General features: G+C 41.2%; 1 protein-coding gene across 1 annotated transcript in view; it reads left to right on the top strand.

The window, feature by feature from the left end:
* The window catches only part of MAN2A1 (mannosidase alpha class 2A member 1), a gene marked incomplete at its 5' end in the record, with an annotated part of 55,649 nt that extends 52,801 nt beyond the window's left edge, over window positions 1–2,848 (top strand). Inside the window, one exon of the mRNA XM_081880348.1 lies at window positions 333–2,848. Within this exon, the coding sequence (XP_081736474.1) occupies window positions 333–485 (153 nt within the window). The 3' untranslated portion in view covers window positions 486–2,848. The remainder of the gene's footprint in view (window positions 1–332) is intronic.
* Window positions 2,849–16,920: the final 14,072 nt, after the last annotated feature.

The raw sequence follows: 16,920 nt of genomic DNA, 5'->3' as shown, positions 1-16,920 counted from the left end.
GTAGTGCCCTGTTCACCTCTGCATAGTTCCATCCTTATTTCAGACATCATGGTATATTGTTATGTTTTGCTGGTGATATATCACGATTTTGAAAGCCAGATATTGCCCAGCCCTCACACATTGTGATTTGTGATATATTGCCAGGTTATAAATATTACAAAATGGTTTTCCCGATGTGAACTTCAAGCCGGTTTTGGACGATATATCCATATTTCGCCAGCCCTAGTTAGAATCTACTTGTGAGGAACTTAGTTGGAAAATCATTAAAGAGTGAAGTTAAAATTCATGTCCAATTCTGTGTTGTAAATAATGATCTTTTTTTACTTTTCCAGCTAAAGGTGCACAGACTCTTTAACAAGTTCCATGTGGGAAGTCTTATACCTACATCCTTATCTTTGATGCATTCACCTCCAGATGCCAGAAACATTAGTGAAATCAGTATGAGTCCTATGGAGATAAACACATACAGAATTCAGCTGAGATGAAACTTGACCTTTAGAACTCAAATGCTAAAGAAGAATCTGCAACTTTTCTCAAAGATTGGTGTGCAATAAGAAGCACATTTCTATTCCAGCTTCTTGGATACTGTGACAGTACATTCACTCTAGAATTTATTTGATCTCCAGCACAGTAAAAAGCCATGATGCAAGCAAGCAACTTTACTATAAACAAAATGCCAACATCAGTATAAGAAGTGGAAGAAAAACAAAGGATATTCTCATCGACATAGTGAATCTCAGGTTAAATGTTAGTTTATGGCTTCTAAGTTTATGATTTTGTGTTTGAAAGGTTAGGACTGTTGATTTTTAAATGGTTTTCTGATCTGTAATTGGGTCTTAAATAATTACATATTGTTGAAATCCCAGATAGTACAGTCTGGAATTAAAACCCTGAATATGCTCTGGCGAAGCTATTGTCCAAATACTTGTAAAGACTTCTATAAGCGACAGTTACAATTTTGTTCCACATGGAGTCTGCATTTATCCCACTCTAGCTGTAGAGTGAAATCCAAGAGCCTTTGAGAAGTGTGGAAAATTATAATCACTTGTCCTACCATCTTGAAGTGGCAGAAGTTAAAATTCCGGAATTTTAGATTCATCTTTCTTGGAAATGTCAAACAAACTTCTGTTTCATTACTTGACACATTGGGATATGTGCAATTACTCCATTATGAAGAGTAAGGAAAGTTAAGTCTATAATTTCATGAATACAAGATTTTTTTACAGAACATTTGGATACTAATGCTCTCTGAAAGCCTTTTTCTATTTCAATATTTCAATATCAAAATAAATGTGCCTTATTTTTTGATACATCTTGTTACTCTATTGGTGTCCATGTAGTGTTTTTTTGGGGGAAGGGGCAAGGACATTAAAACACATATTTTTTATTTGACAGTGGTGGTTACATTCCGTTCTCCTGCACCAAATTTGTTCTGGTGGTGGTCTGAATTCTCTAATTGAATGTAGAAAACGATGTAATGAATTAAAACAATGGAAGAATAAATGATACTGTAAAATTCACCTATCAGTTAAACTGCAACATACACGTAAATTTAAAGGTGTGCAAAAGCTGCCTTGCCATGTATATTGTAGCAAACAGTGCATTGAGAATCATGTGCCTATATTTTTAAAATGTCACTGTACAAACTTAAATGTCCATGCTTATTTTGCTAATGTTTGTTACATATTTCTGAAGATGCTTTTCCTCAGTATTTCTGCCTCCAGTATTTTACACTGAGTTCTTGAAGCCATGGGGATTTAAAAGTTCCACTTCCCTAAATAAAGTTACTGTTTACTATTGGCAACCAGTAAAGGCTGCAATCCTATAAACACCTTGGGGCATGTTCCATTGAGCCCAATGGGACTTGCTCCTGTGTAGACATATGTAGGAATGCACTGTAAATTGCAATTCTGTATGATTCCAGTTCCTTTAACCTTCGCCTTTTTTAAGTTTTGCTGATACATAATTTCCTCTGAAACTAATATTTTAATGGGGGAATGGCTTTTATAGTCGCACATTTTTGTACTGTAGTAATCTGATCTATGCCATGTTGATATCCAGGCACATTTCCCATCTTAGTGACATTAAATTCTTTTATAATTTTCATGTTTCGAAGGCATTCTTCAGAGGACACTATATAGATTCCCTATTTCATTTTTTGTATTCACACAATTTCATGTGAACTGTTGGGGGAAAATAGTACAGTGGAAGAGTATTAAGAAGCTATAAATGAATCATGTTATGCAATAAACATAAAAAATGAATACTTTTTCTTTAGATGAAATCCTTAAATGCCAGCAGAACATTCCTGTAACTACTTCTTCAGTTTTATGATGTCCATAAGTGGGAAATATTTACTGGAAGCCTCTAATTGTTCTTAAGGGAGTAAAAATTATTCAAAAGGTTAAAATTCCGAAAAATAAAAAGATGCAATGAATTGTAGTCTGTTTACTTGTAAAACAAACTTCCAAATAATGTTTCGTGTGACTAGACATACAGCCCAATCTTACGACATGTTCCCTCAGAAATCCTATTGCGTAAGTCTACATTAAAATGCATGTCTACTTGGAAGTTGCGTTGAATGGGACTTACTTCCTGGTAAGTGTGTTCAGGATTGCAGCCTAAACTTCTTAGTTAGCAAGCATAGGATTGCAGCCTATTTTTTTACTCATTTATTTTTCATTGGCTGTACAATCATGCCTGAATGTTCCTTAACCAGCAGACGTTTGTATTAAGTCAAAATAATTCTAGTCTGAAAGCTAATGCCTTCTAAGGCAGTGGCAATTAATTCAATACAAAATATAAAGTTGTCAAAATTGCAGTCCAGTTCATACTAATCTAAGGAAAGGGGGAAAATCATGATTTACTGTTTTTATTCCTTGCATTTCCTGTGAACGTTTTTCAAACTTGTACACATTTTAATGTCAGTTTTGATGCCCATATATGTTAAGAACAATTTATCATATGTTCTTTTTTTTTTAATGGAAGAAATCGGTGCATTTAAAGCAATCATGTAAAGCTGAATCTAAATTTCTTGTTGCAGGAGTTCCACCATGCTAAGGATTTTTAACATTCCTTTACGTTGTGTCTCATTTTTTTCATACTGTCCCTTGAAGCCAGCTGATTTAATTGAAAGGTTTTCATATATATATATATTTCCCTAGGAAGATTTTATATCTTTGGGGGCGGGCTGTGTGATGCAAGATTGCTAATAAAAAAAATGTGATAACTTTTTTGTCGAGCTGCTTTGATCACTATTTTAGAGATAAAATATTCAGCTCTGGCCTTCTCTGTTGCAATAGTATTCAATATAATCCAAAGATTTCTCTGTTGCCAAAGCATCAGTTTGTGTTGCTCTTCTGTCTGTGCCAATAAGAGTGTAACATCAGGGCTTACCTGACGTGATCCTTAGGTTACGGGCTATGTACAAGATCTTCGCAGTAAGCAGAGAACCTGGAATGCCTCATCTAATTCTCTTTGCTGTATAGACACCTGATGAGTGAAAGCATGAGGAAAATGCCGAAATAACTTACAAAACCATATACATCCTAACTGTTGGGACACCATTTATGGCCGGGCGGGGTGTGTGTGTGTGTGCTGTATCAACTTAAAGGCTTAGCTGGAAGTATAGTTGGTTGATTTCAAAATTACTTCAGATCATTCAGATACAGGCAATGACCATTTTGCACGTGATCAAAGCATTCATGACTATGCACTCACACATTGCCACAAACCTGGAAGTGGCAGGAAAAGGGGGCGTAATGGGTTTATCCAAGCTTTGCTGTTGCACGCGATGACCCAGAACACTACCCCTGTGCAAATAGTGCAAGTGGTGTGCCAATCTAGTCTTAATACAAAAGCTGTCAGTGTACCTTAGATTTCAGAATGTTAACCTAAATTCCTTGCTTGGGGTAGCAGGAATTCCATGCGGACGGGTGGGGACAGCGACAAAAAATAGGCTCACAACAGAAGAGAGAACAAATCAAATCAATACATCTTAAAAGTTACTATGTTTTAAAGTTAATAAAAGGATATTTTCTTCAAAATGGCATTACAAGTAAATCAGTATTCTGGGCTTAAAGCAAATAAAAGGATATTGCGCACCCTGTCGCAGCAGCCCCTCCCCAGGGAGCCAGACCACCTTGCGGAATGAAAGGATGCAACATTTTGGGATTGAAAAATGGCCACAACTTTGTTTTCAATTGTAGGTAAACCTTGGCATAAGCATTGGACGTGTATCCCTCTCAACTCCCAGCCGGGGGTCTGAGGTATGACAGGGTCAGTTGGGGGAAAATAGGAACGCGGGAAAATGTGTGTTTACACAAATGGTCCCCCTTCCGCAGGCACTGAGGGAATCTTTTATGGCCCTCCAGCCACACGCTTCTGGCTTTATGGACAGAGACTTTCCTCAGTACTCCTCTAACGGGGTACCTTGTTATCGCCAACCACCAAAGTTCTTACTATTGCTACGAGGAAGGTGGAAACCTGATACACAGGGAAAATTCCTTCCTGGATCTGCAAAAAACCATAACAAAACCCGCTGACCTGGAAAGAAAAAGGTTGCAAAAGAGGCATGATTAGAGGGTGGGTTGGATAGGTGATGTGCTGGGGCAACTGTGCTGTTGAGAGCAGCACCGGCCTGTTTAAATGCCCTAGAGTGGAGAATTGACCCCCATAATTGTGGGATACATAGAGTATGAAGTGGGTCAGGTCTGCTTGAAAAGTTTTTACAATTTTCAAACAGCAACATCATATAAGGAATTTTCTCCCTGATGCAAATTGAAGACCTAGCTGTTTACCTTGGGTTTTTGAGGCATGAACGCCAATTGGAATTTCAGCAGCTATTGTTTCTTCTTCCATATTTGGTAAGAGCTTTTATTTTAAGATGTTTTTAATTTTCTGATTGCAATTTTTGTGTTCAGCACCACAGGTTCCCACTAGGAGAAGAGCAGTGTAGAAATAAAATAAGAACAGCAGCAGTTGTTTGCTGAAAAATTCTCGTCCGAATTTTCTGCTGGCCTAGTATGCCCTGATTGTTTCCTGAACATACTTGCATAGAACGAGTTGTTATTACAGTATTACAGCCACATTTTATAGAAACTTTGCAACAAATCTTAATACTGTCCCACTGAAAGGAATTTCACTCACCCGCCAACGATTTGTATCGGGATAGCAGTTGCCATGACGATAGGCCTGGTCTTCCCTGCTTGCCATTTGTTCTGGCTCTCAGCATACTATGCTTAGCTTGTCTTTTCTGCTCCAAATTTTCTTACAAAAGGAGTAGATAAGATAAAGCTAATAGAAGATTAACAGCAAACATGATAAGAAAAACATGTCGGATGGTAAATTGTCTTCAAATAAAAAGGATGTTGTGTACTCTGAATACAAAATGCCTTGAAATCTGGATTGCATGGGCAACCAAGCAGCCATTTTCTACAAGAGTACCCTTAGTGGGATTTTGGGTTCAACTCCACCGGGCTCCCTTTTGCCAGACGAGGGAGGTACCACTTCAGAAAAGATTGTGGTGGTTGCATGACAATGCTCCAGCTGCCTCCCATGACATTCCCAGGTCACTCAAATGAAAACACAGGTGAGCCAAGAAACGGACAGCTGGATGGAAGCAGCTTAGAGCATTAAGCAGACATCCGGGCTGAACGATGGGGGTGGAGACGCTCCTTCAGGTATACAGGTAAGCATGGACTTTATTAAACTATTGCAACAGGGTCCTCATTCACCACACGTGGGAGAGAGGAGGAACCCCGAACAATGGTGTGCAAGCCCTTATATAGAATTTTGAAATTGCCCACCCTGTAGCTCAAGACCACCCCTCAAAACATCATACATACATCACAGAAGGAGGTGGGTCTACAGCAGAAATATATCACAGGAGGCCGTCTACAGAAGAAATCCGGTTTGCCAGCATATCCGTTAATGGTCACTGGTTGCTTTACCTGGGCAGCCTGGCCACTCTTTTGTGATGGTAAACATTTTTAGTTCCTGAAACCAGGTCACAGGCTCACCCTATTCATACACAAATACACCCTTTAGACAGGTAAGCAAAAGACAATGGAGAGGCTTTTCCATTTCCTCCCTCCTTGCAGAGAAATATTTGAGGTCAATTTGGGAGAGTCAAAATGGCTTCAGGATTGCTCTCCTGTCCTGTTTCAGACACATGGTTTATATACTTATATGTGTGTTTGCTTTGTACATTTATGAACATTTTTTTATTTTTGGGACCTTAGAATTCTTATAACAATTAGGACTGTGCATTTGATTTTGGATGAAGTAGGTTCAAGTCAAAGTGACCTGCTCTCAACATATTTGGACTTGTAATAACCTGGGTCCAAAGCAGGCAAGTCCTAAAGCTTCAGAACAGCTTCTGAGCCTTAGAAAACTCGTGCTGTTTCTCTGGCCCATTTGACACAGTTGTGAAACTTTCCCCAAGCTGTCCACGACTGGAAAATACCAGGGAGAGGAAAGGGAGACACAGGAATGGGATGTGAGCCTGTGACAGACAGTTCTAAATTTCCATCTGGGAATGACATTACCAGAGTACTCCTTTTATTTGCACCAACTGAGGATGTTTTTTAAGAGATACAGAAAGGATGCAAATGGAACACACCAGAAATCGTTTGAGTTATTTTCTCTTTTCCTTGGAGAGTTTTTAGAGGTGGCTGGTGTGGTTGTGTGACTTAAGCTTCTTTCGGTTCCTTCCTTATTCCAGACCAACTTTGTCCTAAAATCCAACCCCTTTCACCCTACATCTTTTTCTCTGCTTTTCCTATTGTATATTTGTTTCTGTCTTGACTCTTTAGTCTACAGTGGTACCTCGGGTTAAGTACTTAATTCGTTCCAGAGGTCCGTACTTAACCTGAAATTGTTCTTAACCTGAAGCACCACTTTAGCTAATGGGGCCACCACACAATTTCTGTTCTCATCCTGAAGCAAAGTTCTTAACCTGAGGTAATATTTCTGGGTTAGCGGAGGCTGAAACCTGAAGCGTATGTAACCTGAAGTGTATGTAACCCGAGGTACCACTGTACTATGTGGTAAAGTTTCTTCCCTTTCCTCACACGGCCCTAGCAGCATTTCCTGTTGCCCTAAACAGGCTTGCAATGTCCTCTATGTGGTCACAGCAGCTGACCAATGGCAGATAACAGAAGAACCATGAGCTGTAGCAGCTCCATTGATGTCACCACAGCTCTTGCAAGCCTAGAGTAAGACAGCTGTCTAAACATCCAAGGACAACAAAAGCTTCTGTGACATCACAACAGATCGGCCAATTGCAGCAAGAGAAGTGAGGTTAGGAAGAAAGTTTGACCATGCTTATGGCCGATAAAAACCAACAGGCTATTCACTACTAACGTGTAAAACAGAGGAATGAAAAGGAGAAGTGAGACAGGGTGAATATCTCAGAGTACACTTCATACAATGACAGTATTCTTGCAAGGCTCAACGATTCATTTTAAACTTGCTTGAGAAAGTGTCTGCTTAAATGCTCCTGTTAACTCATCTGAATGGTTGTTAATCGGAAAAACTTTGAAAAACAATATTTCTCTGTATAGCTCATATTCATCCTCACCCATTAGATGCTCAATTAGCTGAAACAAAGCTTAAATCATATGCCAGAGGCTTAATTTAATTTGCCCAGCCTAAGCAGCTAACCATAGCAGTTAAGCCTGCATTTTAAAGAAATTACCATGGGGTAGTCAAGCAAAAAGACTATTAAGCACTAGAAGGCTATAGGCAAGTTAAAACTGAGCTTCTTATAAGTTCTAGAGCAACAGGCACTTGACGTGAGAATATTTGTGCACTGGGCATAATCTATTAGGAACTTCTGCAAAACTCCTATTGAATTAAACTTCTGCAAGTGCATAGACAGCATAGTAGCAATCTACTTTAAATAATGTAAATATATTCAACATCCCCCCCATCAATGCCCTTAAGATACTATCATAAAGGAATATTTTTATAGCATAATATTCACATAGATAAAGCAGATGAGCTAATCAGCAAAAGTCAGCATCTTAATGGCGGCTTCGGTCCAAGACTCTTCCAGTCCTATGGACAACCCTCTTGCATTAATAATTTATATTAAAGCATCAGTTTCCTGCTTCCATCTGTTGGTCACACTGAACTTTCAATGAGCATACCCAGTATTTAATACATCATTTAATCATAGCTTCTGGGACAGATTCTTCCTTGCAGGAATTCTCTCCCTACACCGCATTCAGTGCTAGCGTAGTTCATCTAATCTAAAACAAAAGCAGGAAACCTTATTTTACAATAAAGGTCTGTAATCTCAGGAAGGGTCACCTGCGATTGGTGGGAAGGGCTGAAACTGGGCTCGTTCAGAGCCACCTCACTGCCACCCCTTTTCTCTAACCCTCCTTCTCCACACAGTGGGCTGCCAAGGGATGGGCAGATCATTTTTGCCAGAGGTCTAAAGCCATCACTTGCACATTGATTTTCTCCTTCCTCCTCCCAGTGTTCCCTTTCAGCTCCTCCCATATTTCTTCTCTCCTTCCAGGCTTCCTCCTCCCGGTTGAAATCAGGCTGCTCATCCCTGGTCTAAACCATAGCCATTATGAGGACATTGACAGGAACAGAGAGAGATACAAACAACATGGGTTGTTTGATGCCTGGTGTTATAGATTTGGGAGGGGACCCCCCAAAAAACCCTAGAAATTAATAAATTGTAGATTTTGATTAATTGGGATATGGATGAAAGTACAAGCTGCAGAAATGTGCCAGACAAGGAATCCCTGAGCTGCCTTATGCTAACCAGCCTAAAAAGGTAAAGGTAAAGGACCCTTGACAGTTAAGTCCAGTCGCGGATGGCTCTGGGGTTGCGGCGCTCATCTCGCTTTACAGGCTGAGGGAGCCGGCATTTGCCCGCAGACAGCTTCTGGGTTATGTGGCCACTATGACTAAATCGCTTCTGGCGCATCAGAACACCAAAACCAGAGCAGTGCACGGAAACGTTTACCTTCCCACCGGAGTGATACCTAATTGTCTACTTGCACTTTTTGGCGTGCTTTTGAACTGCTAGGTTGGCAGAAGCTGGGGCCGAGCAACAGGAGCTCACCCCGTTGCAGGGATTTGAACCGCCAACCTTCTGAGCGGCAAGCCCACAAGTGAAGAGCAAACCTGTCAACATGACAAAAGGGGTTGATGGGGCATCTGAGAGGAATCTTTTGGCCTGAGGAGACAGATGTTGCCAAGGTGATACATTGTGTGTTTGAAGTGACAGTAAAAGAGAGTTCTGAGCAAGGTGTTCTGGGAAGAAGAATGGAGAAGAAAGTTGGGATCCATTTTGGATAGGCTGGCTAAAGGTTGGCAGGGAGAGATAATAATAATAATAAAAACAATTATTTATACCCCACCCATCTGGCTGGGTCCCTAGCCACTCTGGGCGGCTTCCAGCAGAATATTAAAATACAATGATTCATCAAATATTAAAAGCTTCCCTAAACAGGGCTGCCTTCAGATGTCTTCTAAAAGTCCGGTAGTTGTTTATTTCCTTGACATCTGATGGGAGGGCATTCCACAGGGCGGGGGCCACTACCAAGAAGGCCCTCTGCCTGGTTCCCCGTAACCTCACTTCTCACAAAGAGGGAACCGCCAGAAGGCCCTCGGCACTGGACCTCAGTGTCCTGGCAGAACAATGGGGGTGGAGACACTCTTTCAGGTATACTGGGCCGAGGCTGTTTAGGGCTTTAAAGGTCAGCACCAACACTTTGAACTGTGCCCAGAATCGTACTGGGAGCCAATGTAGGTCTTTCAGGACCGATGTTATGTGGTCTCGGCGGTCACTCCCAGTCACCAGTCTAGCGGCCGCATTCTGGATTAGTCACCTTCAAAGGTAGCCCCATGTAGAGCGCATTGCAGTAGTCCAAGCAGGAGATAACCAGAGCAGCTGCACTGCTGTGGGGGACAAGCTCCTCTTGAAATGACCATGCTGTAAGACCTGGACTCCCCCCCCCCCCATGCAGACTGAAGGTGTAAATAAGTAAATAAACCATATTTCTTAAAGCTGTGATAGTCTCCACCGTGTCTGAATTCTCCAAAGGAACACAAACCCTGAGTGAGTGCATGGAACCCCCGGGAATCTTGCAGAGAGTGGGCGTGGCACCCAACCTTCGTGACACCACCCTACTCTTTCCTATTAACATTTGATAGCCACATTGCTTCTTGATGATAAATGCACTTGGCTCCCTGAAAAGATTCATGAAAATGTACAATTCTACAATTGACTTCCTACCTCCTGCAGCCGCAGAGAGGCAAATGTGAAATATTTTTCTAGTCAGTCATTGCAAGAGTAATTCTTTTGTGTCAAAAAACAAATACACACTTACATGCAACACAAAAGCAGGTTGCCTTCAAAGTCTCCAAAAGCTATTCTGAGAAATCATTCTTTGCTAACACTCAAATTACCCTGTGGGGAAAAGGCACAGAATGTTTAGCTAGTTCCATTATTGTCAATGAAGTCACACAGGAGGCTGGGGAAGAGCCCAGGGGGGACACTGTACAATGAAATGTGTAAATACAGCAGCAGGCATTGAAAAGCTGTGATTACAAACCGGAAAACATGCTACACACAGCAAAACAGATCACCTGCGAGCACAAAGTGGCATGTGCAAACTAGCCTTGTCAGTCATATCTGGGCTTTTGCTGGTGTTGATATCCCGTCTTAATCATTGCTTAAGACATTGATTTTAGGGTGTCTCTGTGTTCTTTAAACCAGTCCCGTGATTTTAATAAGCAGATTGTCATGTACTCCACCCCCAACACAACAGGTCCATAGTAATAAATTAGAGGAGGAGGAGGATGATACATTAACAGTCACCAGATATATCAGATTTGTGTAAAATAGAAGAATACCAAATAACTAAACAGATGTATTTAATGAAGTGGGAAAGTGGCAGTTACTAGTGAAAGATCTTGTCTCAAAGCCATAAATCATTGTCATCATTAAAGACTGTTGTAAAGCCTTTCACAAAGACTCACTGACTATGCAACAGTCAGTGTGGTCATGGGTGATGGGAGTTATAACCCAACATCAGGAAGGGGACAGGTTCCCCTATCTCTGCCCTCAGCCCCCCTTGGCCACGCCCATGTGTGTACCATTGTTGGCTGGGATGCCTAGGACAGGAAGTGACTTCCACATCAATATAAGATAGGGAAATAATTAGTGCTGAGCAACAATGGGAGGGGGGATTTTTTATATATATTTTTGGCAAATGTTTCCACCTCTGTAAAATATGCCCCCATTTCTTCTGAATGTTGCAGCCTTTTGTAAAGGGTTGTGCAAATTGGAAAGGACGAGAGAAATGGGTTCCTGGTGTCAAGGCAATCAGATCAATGATCCTTCACTCCAATCCAGTCACACGTACCAGACCGGCTGCAGCAGAATATAGATGAGTTTGCACATCACACTGAAAGCAGTGGAATTTATTGCTGTCCACAATGCCTAATGCACACCCCATTGAAAGTAATGCAGCATATTAATTAACGTTCAGGTTCAGTTGTGGATCAGATATGTTTTTTGTACCGATATATCACATTATTTTATATTGGATGTATACTATGATGACAATGGAAATACACAGCATTATTTTCAGTGGGATCTTCATTCCCATCAGATACAGTGCTCTATGTTCAATCAGATGCCAATCTGCATTCATGATCTGCCCAAATCATGTATAAATACATGCGTGGCTGGGACAAAAGTCATGCCATGTAGCACTGATGGACAAGAAGCCCACACGGTTTGAAAAGAGAGAGTGTGTTGGTCAGTTGGCCTGGCAACAGGGATGCATTCCCTTTAGAAGCCAAAAAGACAGCAGAACACAGGGTTTCCAAAAACAGGTGCAAAAATTATATACTCCTTCTCCCTTCCTTGTACAGAGTGAGGAGGGTTGCACAAAAGGTTTCTTTGCTATCAGTGATGACATCACATAACCATATCTGATTGGGAATATAGTACTGTAATATTCTTTACATAATCTCAAATTGGCTGAGGAAATATTTGATGGAGCCTTTCAAATTTGTGTGTTTGTGTTTTTTGTTTTGTTTTGTTGTTTTGCTTATAAAAGCTGCCAAAGCATCAGATTAAAGGACTAAAGGGTACGACAGACATGAAAAAATACATAAAAGAGTAGAAGGCAGGGGTTGTGGGGAGTGAATGCCTCCATCCTTCCTCTTTTTTTGTCTTGAACTTCAAGCGACAAGATAATTCAGTGCAGTGCTAAGTAGAATAGGAATGAGTGAGGTGTAAGTAGCTGCACAGAGTTCTGGCTTCAAAGGGACTAGTTCAGTCATCTCAGGTTTGTGCTTTGTAGTTATGAGAACAGGAAACTATTTTGCCAGGAATTCTGAGGAGCCACAACGACATGCTCCATTGTTAATATAGTCCCAGTAATGGCTGCGAATTAAACATCTTCAGTACAGATTTAGCTTTAGATACAACTTCTACGTTAGAAACTTCATTAGCCATTAATGTAGCTTCCAAGCATCTCAAGTCCTCATTTTGGAATATAAGCATGCATGTGACTCCTTATTGCATGGTAACATTTACCCAGTTAAAAATAGCTCCTTCCTAGCAAATGAAGTGCTCTTTGTCAATATTACTGGATGAACTCTTAACTCGGTGAATTGATGCAGGAAAAATATGACAGCTTTTATCTGATTTGTAAGGGCTGTGTTTATGTGCTCTTTGGCAGTTCAATTGGCATTTGGCCTTTAGGAAATCTGGAATTCCTGCAGATGGGAGAGTTTGGAAATTCAGAGCAAGCAGGGATTTTTATTAACCCCTTTGCCTTTCAGCTTCAACTGATTCCCAGCCGAAAATTCAAAAATAAGTTGAATGACAGTATTATTTGCAACTATTCAAGAATGGTGCTCAATAACTCATATTTCAACATACATATTTCCCTTTTCACATTTGGAGGTGACTCCATTTTCATCCGACCAGTGCTTTTTTGGGGGGTGGTACTTTGGTTAAATGGATATAATTTAGTTTTGCTTGGTAAATAACTACATAAAAATATTGACTATTTTACATTTTTTTAATCTAATAATTTTAAACTTGTCTTACTGACTTTTTGTGTGAAAAATCAGTGTAAAAATGAAAGTAGACAGGTTCTATTGGACCACATCAAACTGGCTTGCCAGATCTCCCTGAGAATAACAGGAAAGTCAAAAAGTGTAACTGGCAAGAAGACGAGAGAGGAAGGCTTGCTGGATATAAGCAGAGAAGTAAGCAGGATGCTTCAGTCAATATGAAGATGGAAATGTTGGAAGTTATGAACTCACATTAGGAAAACCAAGTATGCCTTCCACTTCTGATAAAAAAGACAGAGTACAACACATTAGAAATATATAATGTTGCTATGCAGAGCATCAGATATGGTGTTGGCCTACAAGCCACAGCTGCCATCATCACTGCCACTTTTATGAATGCTGGCTTGATCAGTGAATAACAACAACAACAACAACAACAACAACAACAACAACAACAACAACAACAACTTTTTATTTATACCCCGCCCTCCCCAGCTAAGGCCGGGCCCAGGACGGCTGACAAGCAATAATAAAAACAAGTTGAATGATTACAACTTAAAAACAAAATTAAAATATTGAAACATTAAAATATTAAAATGTAGCCTCATCGCAGGAGGAGAAAGGAAAATAAAAAAGAAAGAGAGGGAGGGAGGGAATCAAATTGCGAATCAAGAAGATGGGAGAGGTGAGCCATACATGTCATCTCTTTCATCTGTACCACACCGACTTGCATTTATTCGTGCAAGGTTCAATGTTTTTCCATCGAACCTGCTGAGCTACAGATTTTCCAAGGGTTTGGTGTCTCCGCTATGCGAGTGTGACGGGAAAACAGTTGAATCTCTTCCACATATAATGTTCAACTGTCCCTTACATAGCATAGCTAGGACTAAATTCCTGGGTCCTGCTTTACTGCGCTTGGTTGGCAGGCCTGTTGAGTCACATGCCGCACTGCTTTTGCAGGATACAGATCCTTCTGTAACTCTGCAGGTGGCGAGATTCCTGAATGCGGTTATCTCACACACAAAAACCACCAAAACAACAACAACAACAACAAAAACTAATCGGACAGTTATGATGAGAGTGCATGATGGATCTCGTCTCCAGTTCTCCTTTTTCTGTGAACCGTCCCTTGGATCTTTCCGGGCCCCAAGCTGTTATTTGTCACTGCTCAATGACCCACCCTTGCATTGTGGTGTTCCCCTTCTGTTGTTAGATGTATTGGTTTTTATGCTTCTGTGCTTTTATGTTTGTATATATTTTATGGGCTAATAGCCGTAAATAAATAAATTTGAATTGAATTGAGAGGTGAGAATGGGACCCGATGAGCCCCCTGCCTGAGCCCCCTAACAACAACAACAACAACAACAACAACAACAACAACTGTACCCTGCCCATCTGACTGGGTTGCCCCAGCCACTCTGGGCAGCTTCCAGCATATACAAAAACAAAATAAAACACTAAACATTAATAAGCTTCCCTATGCAGGGCTACCTTCAGAGGTCTTCTAAAGGTTTTATTGTTACTTGTCTCCTTGACATCTGGTGGGAGGGCATTCCACAGGGAGGGCACCACTGCCTAGAAGGCCCTCTACCTGGTCCCCTGTAGCTTCACTTCTCGCAGTGAGGGAACCGCCAGAAGGACCTCGGAGATGGATTTCAGTGTCTGGCCTGGATGATGCAGGTGGAGACACTCCTTCAGGTATACTGGGCCAAGGCCATTTAGGGCTTTAAAGGTCAGCACCAACACTTTGAATTATGCTCAGAAACGTAAATATGGAGTCGGTCCTGACTATGCTGCAGTAGCTCCTGACTGCAAACTGGTTGTGTGAAAAGGAAAGGCCAAGCTGGGTGCCATTTTGAAGAGGTATATTAAAGAGGTACCAGCTTGTGAAGCTAAAGCAGTAAAGGTGGCCCTTAGAATGCAACACTACCATGACATTAAGCAGATCACTTCAACCTTAGGCAGTTTGAAAGCAAACCCTTTGAAGTTATGGCTAAAGAACATAAATGGGACAGAGAAACATCGGTTCAAGTTACTTCCTTTCAGCTTGACACTGAAGGTCAGGAAAAGGACAGATGCTTAAAAGCAAGTTAAGAACAAATATTTCTCCTTTTCACTCCATTTAATACATACTCTGAATCTTCACAGTGCATTTTGAAGAGAGAGAGAAAAAAGAACAAAATCAGACCTATACATGCAAATTGCCCCTTCTCCCTTGAGAGAGCTTTGAAAAGCAGCATATGAAACTCTGTTCTGATTTACTATTTCACAGGACTATAATCTCTGTGGTATTCTGCATATTCCCAGTGTCTATATCCTTTCTCCTAAGAGTGAATATTAACACTAGCCTGGGCTCCAAGGACACAAAGCTTCTTTTGCTGGATCTGAACTTTCGGTAATGATGGATATAAATGTAGGACACAATGTTATCTAGTTAGTTAATTAACAGTGCAATCCTATTCACGTCTACTCAGAAGCAGGTCCCACTAGGATCAATGGAGCTTATTCCTAGGTAAATGTGTATAGGATTTCAGCTTAAATATTTAAAACTAAAACCTGCAATAGCATAGAATGTGTGAGGTTGAAACAGCCTTCCTGGAAACTGTCTGTCATTCAAGCTTGCACTGGGCTACTTACATGATGCGTGTTTACTGTATATCCTGATTACAACCTGTTCCCTATACACCAGACGATAAAAGCAGCTTACGTTGTCCTTGACAACCATTGCAATATTATCAGTTCAGGAGTAAGAGCAAAACAGTCACTGTAACTATTATGCATGATGCTCAGGGCAGGAGAGAATGTGCAATGAAACAGATATAAAGAAATGCCTCCATAAGTACAGTGGTGCCTCGCAAGACGAAATTAATCCGTTCCATGAGGCTCTTCGTATAGCGGTTTTTTCGTCTTGCGAAGCAAGCCCATTGACAGCTTAGCGGATTAGCGCTATTAGCGGTTTAGCGGCTTTTAGCGGATCAGCTGATAAGCGGCTTATCAGCGGATCAGCTGATAAGCGACTTAGGGCTTAGGAAAAGGGGGGGGAGGGAAAAAAAACTCCGCAGGAACTCACAAGACATTTTCATCTTGCGAAGCAAGCCCATAGGGAAATTCGTTTTGCGAAGCGCCTCCAAAACGGAAAACCCTTTCGTCTAGCGGGTTTTCCGTCTTGCGAGGCATTCGTCTTGCGGGGCACCACTGTATACACTTAGCTGGAATATACAGTCAACCCCCTCTTTCTGTGTGGGGTGGGGTTGTGGTCCTGGCCCCTGCTCCACCCTGTTCCGCTGCATTTAGAGTGTACTGTGGCGATCACACAGGGTCCCCGGACGTTTCATCGTCTATTGATCCCTGTGCCACCACTTTATTTCTCTCTGCCACCACCCAGGCCCTACCTGGGACAATACTGAGTCCAGTCAGGGTTAAATTGGAACATAAACTTCTGTTTATTTATTGCAGTTTAACAAGCGTGTGGTTTCATAAACGGTCTCGGTCAATTACAATCATGGGGTGCCTATCCAGACCTATAACTTCCGCTACCTGCTCTCACTCACTAAACCACCTCTCAGATATTTCCTTGTCTTCCTAGCTCCCAACTGTTCCTGACTCAGCTTATTTCGCTACACTAACTCAACCTACCCACAGACTCTATCCCAATTCACTTCCACTCCAACCAACCACCCAACTCCCAACAAACTCCTCGTTCACCCCTCCCAGAGCTGGTTTTATAGTCCCTCTGACTCCACTCTGACTATCCTGCTTACATCCTGTCGGTAAAAAGCAGCTTAAGACCTCTCCTTGACAACCATTGCAATATTATCAGTTCAGGAGTAAGAACAAAAAGTCACTGTAACTATT

Source organism: Podarcis erhardii (genome assembly GCF_964252035.2).
Source record: "Podarcis erhardii genome assembly, chromosome: 11".
Taxonomy (NCBI): domain Eukaryota; kingdom Metazoa; phylum Chordata; class Lepidosauria; order Squamata; family Lacertidae; genus Podarcis; species Podarcis erhardii.
The sequence above is the reverse complement of the archived record's forward strand: the minus strand, read 5'-3'. Positions and strand labels throughout refer to the sequence as shown.